General features: G+C 55.6%; 1 protein-coding gene across 1 annotated transcript in view; it reads right to left on the reverse strand.

The window, feature by feature from the left end:
• CERCAM (cerebral endothelial cell adhesion molecule) overlaps positions 1–5416 on the reverse strand; it is a 17732-nt gene that overhangs the window by 1318 nt on the left and 10998 nt on the right. Inside the window, exons 9-12 of the mRNA XM_011931452.1 lie at positions 4914–5046; positions 1661–1788; positions 1273–1476; positions 4–231 (exon numbers count right to left, since the gene is read on the reverse strand). Coding sequence (XP_011786842.1) covers positions 4–231; positions 1273–1476; positions 1661–1788; positions 4914–5046 — 693 coding nt within the window. The remainder of the gene's footprint in view (positions 1–3; positions 232–1272; positions 1477–1660; positions 1789–4913; positions 5047–5416) is intronic.

Genomic DNA, 5416 nt, shown 5'->3' on the forward strand with positions numbered 1-5416 from the left:
GGCTGGAGGCTGTGCCCACTGCTGCCAGCCATGTCCAGGCGAGGGCTGCGCAGGGTCTTTTGGGAGCCACTCCAGCTGATGAGGCGGCCGCTGTCGTCATCCCATGGAGAGGAAGTCTCCGTGTCACTGAGCCACTCGGCGTCCCCGGCATAGTGGGTAGGGGCAGCAAGCAGGGGCCGGGCGGAGAAGGCCACCAGGTCCCTCGGCCAGAAGTGTGCCTTGTACTGCTCGCTGTAAGGTGAGAGGACAGCTCAGGAGGACTAAGGCGGGCCCCTACTCCCTGGTCACACGCCTGCCTGGAGCCAGGCACCTTGCCTGCCCAAAGCACCTCACTGCCCGTCATCTAGTCCTCACAACGGCCCTGAGCAGTGGGACTTCTACTATCCCCATTTTCCAGATGAAGAAACGGAGGCTGAGAACAGCGAAGTCATCTGATTAAAAACTGCATGCAGCCGGGTGTGGTGGCTCAGGCCTGTAATCCCAATAACTCGGGAGGCCGATCACCCGAAGTCGGGAGTTCAAGACTAGCCTGACCAACATGGCGAAACCCCATCTCTACCAAAAATACAAAAGTTAAGGTCATGCGCAGTGGCTCACGCCTGTAATCCCAGCACTCAAGTGATCAAGCGGATCACTTGAGGTCAAGGAGTTCAACACCAGCCTGGCCAACATGGAAAAACCCCGTATCTACTAAAAATACAAAAAAGTTAGCTGAGGTGTGCTGGTGAGCACCTGTAATCCCAGTTACTCAGGAGGCTGAGGCAGGAAAATGACTTGAACCTGGGAGGCGGAGGTTGCAGTAAGCTAAGATCGCACCAAGGCACCAAGATCTTGCCACAGCACTCCAGCCTGGGCAACAGAGCAAGATTCCGTCTCAAAAATAAATAAATAAATAAATAATAGCAGGGTGGGGTGGCATTTGCCTGTAATCCCAGCTACTTGGGAAGCTGAGGCAGGAGAATTGCTTGAACCTGGGAGGCAGAGGGTGCAGTGAGTCCAAATCACGCCACTGTATTTTAGCCTGGGCAACAGAGCAGGACTCCATTAAAAAAAAAAAAAAAAAACGCCTGCGTCCGCTGCGCAAAATACACACCGAGATTGGTCTGACTCTAAGGTGAGGCTGAGCCACTCCTTGGTGACCTGGGCCAATGACTTGGCCTTGCCAGTCCCAGTCTCCCCATCTGCCCAGTGAGAGGACTTCCTACTGATTGAGGTGAGTTCCTGGAGGGGACGCCCCTGCCCTGCCATGCCCGGCCCCCATCAGAGCCTCACTTGGGGTGCTGGTCAAACATGATGGGCAGGAACTCGTCCACAGGCAGCATGCGGCGCAGAGGCTGCGAGGCCAGCAGCTTGCGGGCGCCCGCCAGGCTCAGGGCGTAGGCCAGCGTCCAGTAGGAGTACCCGGCCACCACCAGGCCCGGCAGCCCCTCCACGGCTGCCTCCTTCTCAGGGTTCACCTGCTTCCGCCCGAGGTAGCTGAAAGTGACACCGAGAGGCCCAGGACTCTCTTAGGTCCTGGGTATCATGAGACCCCCCAGCCCGCACCCGCTCCTACAGGGCCAGGCTCTTGGGGGAGGGGCTGGCCAGGGTCCCAAGCAGGAAAAGGCAGACTCCGGAGGCCCACCCCAACCCCCCGTCCCTGAGGGCGCAGGCTGCCTACATCAGGTCCCATGGCAGTTTCTCTGCCTCCACGTCCTCCATCAGCCGCTCCAGCCTCCCCCTGAAGTTGCTCTCAAAGCGCACGTCATCCTCAAACACCAGGACCTGGGACAGGCCCCTCGCAACCACCTGTGATACATGATGGGGTGGGAGATGGCTCTTCAGAGTTCAGCTGTCCCCTCCCTCCACGCTGCAGCCCATAGCCTCTGCCTGGTCTCGGTTGGTCTGGGCACATCATGCAGTTGCCCCAAAGCCTGCTGGGGGCCCCACTGCCCGGACCTGAAATCCCAGCCTCACTCTGGCATTTGAGGCTCTCCAGATAGAATCATGATGGTAACCATGGCCCCTGCTACATTCCCTGAGTGCTACTGTACCCCAGGGCTGTGCCACTGCATATCTCCAGGGGCCCTCAGGAGGCAGGAAATGACGATCCTCAATTGCAGGAGGGAGGTGGACACGCAGGGATGGGAAACTGCCTGTCCAAGGACATACAGCCAGGAAGTGGTGGAGCTGGGATACGAACCCGCATCTGCTGAACGCCAGGGCCCAGCTGGCCACTTTGGCCTTCTGCAATTTTCTTTTCTTTTTTTTCTTTCTTTTTTCTTTTTTTTTTTTTCTTTTTTTTGGAGACGGAGTCTAGCTCTGTCGCCCAGGCTGGAGTGCAGTGGCGCGATCTCGGCTCACTGCAAGCTCCGCCTCCCGGGTTTACGCCATTCTCCTGCCTCAGCCTCCCGAGTAGCTGCGACTACAGGCGCCCGCCATCTCGCCCGGCTAGTTTTTTTTTTTTGTATTTTTTAGTAGAGACGGGGTTTCACCGTGTAGCTCAGGATGGTCTCGATCTCCTGACCTCGTGATCCACCCGTCTCGGCCTCCCAAAGTGCTGGGATTACAGGCTTGAGCCACTGCGCCCGGCCCTTTTTTTTTTTTTTGAGACAAAGCTTCACTCTTGTTGCCCAGACTGGAGTGAAATGGCCTCCCAAGTCAGGGGGCGGCATGGAAGAGGAGCAAGAACGGTGGAGGCCAAGGCAGCCATGGCCAAGGCCAGGAGCCATCTCCCCTCCCACCCCTCCAGCTGCCTGAGTGCAGGCATGATAGACAGTGGCTGGGCCCAGAAGCCCGACCCTCTGGGGGCTGGGGAGAGGCTTGCAGTTCCCATCAAAAGATGGTCTCGGCTCACTGCAACCTCCGCCTCCTGGGTTCAAGTGATTGTCCTGCCTCAGCCTCCCAAGTAGCTGGGATTACAGGTGCCCACCACCGCACCGGGCTAATTTGTGTATTTTTAGTAGAGACAAGGTTTCACCATGTTGGCCAGACTGGTCCTGACCTCGTGATCTGCCCGCCTCAGCCTCCCAAAGTGCTAGGATTATAAGCATGAGCCACCATACCTGGCCTGGCCTCCTGCTATTTTCTTTTTTTTTTTTTTGAGGTAGAGTTTCGCTCTTGCTCAGGCTGGAGTGAAGTGGCGTGATGACTTACTGCAACCTCCACCTCCCCCGTTCAAGCAATTCTCCTGCCTCAGCTTCCCGAGTAGCTGGGTGGGATTCTAGGCACCCGCTACCATGCCCAGCTAATTTTTGTATTTTTAGTAGAGACGGGGTTTCACCATGTTGACCAGGCTGGTCTCAAACTCCTGACCTCAGGCGATCCACCCACCTCGGCCTCCCAAAGTGCTGAGATTACAGGCGTGAGCCACTGCGCCCGGCCTCTCCTGCTATTCTGTAAAGGAAGCTGGGCTGGGTGGGGATTGGGAAGACCCCAGCCCTGAATACCCCAAATAAAAAGTACTTTTGATAACTTTTGGAAAAGTTACTTCAGAATAACTTTTGGAAAAGTTACTTCAGAATAACTTTTGGAAAACTACTTTTGATAACTTCTGTGAAAAGAAAATCAGCTCAGAAAGTAGTGAAGCCAGGAGCGCTGGCTCATGCCTATAATCCCAGCATTTTTGGAGGCTGAGGTGGGTGGAATCACTTGAGCTCAGGAGTTCAAGACCAGCCTAGCCAACATGGCGAAACCCTGTCTCTACAAAAATTACAAAATTTAGCTGGGTGTGGTGATGCACGCCTGTAGTTTCAGCTACTTAGGGGGCTAAGGTGGGATAATTGCTTGAGCCCAGGAGGTCCAGGCTGTGGTGAGCCAAGATCATGCCATTATACTCCTGCCTGGGTGCCAGAACGAGACCCTGTCTCAAAAAAAAAGTAGTGAACCATGTTCTGAGATGGTAAAAAAGTCAACACAGGCTGAGCGTGGTGGCTCATGCCTGTAATCCCAGCACTTCGGGAGGCCAAGACGGGCAGATCACCTGAGGTTGGAAGTTAGCTGGGCGTGGTGGTGCATGCCTGTAATCCCAGCTACTCACGAGGCTGAGGCAGGAGAATCGCTTGAACCCAGGAGGTAGTGGTTGCAGTGAGCCAAGACTGCACCACTGCATTCCAGCCTGGGCGACAGAGCAATACTCCATCTCAGGAAAAAAAAAAAAAAAAACATAATGCTCACATACACATGCACATAGATTTGGCTATAGCAGAGAATCAAAACAAGGAATCCATGTCCCATCTCCTGGAGGGGCTGCCCTTGGAGGGCTTAGTTCCCCTGTTCTCTCCAGCCGTGTCCAGCAACCTCTCCCCTGCGCTCACACTCCCAGCCCCTGGGCTGAGGCTTCCTGGCCAAGTGCTGAGCACATGCTGAGTCCCAGGCTTCCTGGCCAAGTGCTGAGCACATGCTGAGTCCCAGGCTTCCTTCTTTCTGCTCCTAAACACCTTCCTGCCTCAGGACCTTGGCACCCACTGTTCTCCTCTGCCTAGAAGGCCTTTCTTCCTGCCCCTCAATGGCGGCGCCCACTCTGACCTCTCCCACACCAGGCGCCTTTTAAAGTGGCCCACACCTCTCCCCTCCACTGCAAGCTTGGTTTTCTTGATTTTTTTTCTTGATTTCAGTAACCCCACTCTGGTCCCTGAGCCCCAGGGGGATCCCTTTTTTGGAGGAAGGAGCAGACATGCATTGTTCCTGTCCTCCTCTGTGTTCTCAGAGCAGAATATCTCCTAGCACACAGTAGGTGCTTAAGAGAGACTGCAGAATGCAAACGGGCACCTCTTGGCGGTGTCCACTGGGGTGCTGAACACAGAGGAGACTGAAAGCTGCTGGCCAGGTTTTGATGCATGTCTTCATCATGCACTCGTTCACAGAGCAGTGAATAGAACAAACTGGCCCCGTTCTCCCCAAAGGCCGTGGGTGGAGGAAGCAGGCGCGCTCACCTCTTCCCAGATGGAGTAATGGCTGAGGAAGCAGCCCACCTCGCCCTTGGTCAGGGTGCGTCCTGAGTAGGGGTCCTGGTAGCCCGGGAGCAGGTCTACGCCGAGGCTCCTGATGGCACTGCTGTTGAGCATCCTGAGGGACACAGGTGTGACGGGTGAGGGGTGCCTGCCAGAGACCCCTCCAGAGGGGCCAGGCCTGTGCATGGTGGGGACAGTCACACTGGAGTCGGGTTTGAAGAAGGTTTCTGCCTTGTAACTCTTTTGTGTGACTCGAAGCTGTCAAGGGACTGGACCTGGGGAACTGGAGCCACTGTTGCCCAGGTGGACTGCAGTGGCACGATCTCAGTTCACCTCTACCTCCCGGGTTCAGGCAATTCTCCTGCCTCAGCCTCACAAGTAGCTGAGACTACAGGCACACACCACCACACCCGGATAATTTTTGTTTTTTTTTTTTAGTAGAGACGGGGTTTCACCATATTGGCCAGGCTGGTCTCGAACTCCTG

This window comes from Colobus angolensis, unplaced genomic scaffold (assembly GCF_000951035.1).
Source record: "Colobus angolensis palliatus isolate OR3802 unplaced genomic scaffold, Cang.pa_1.0 Scaffold9, whole genome shotgun sequence".
In the NCBI taxonomy this organism is placed as follows: domain Eukaryota; kingdom Metazoa; phylum Chordata; class Mammalia; order Primates; family Cercopithecidae; genus Colobus; species Colobus angolensis.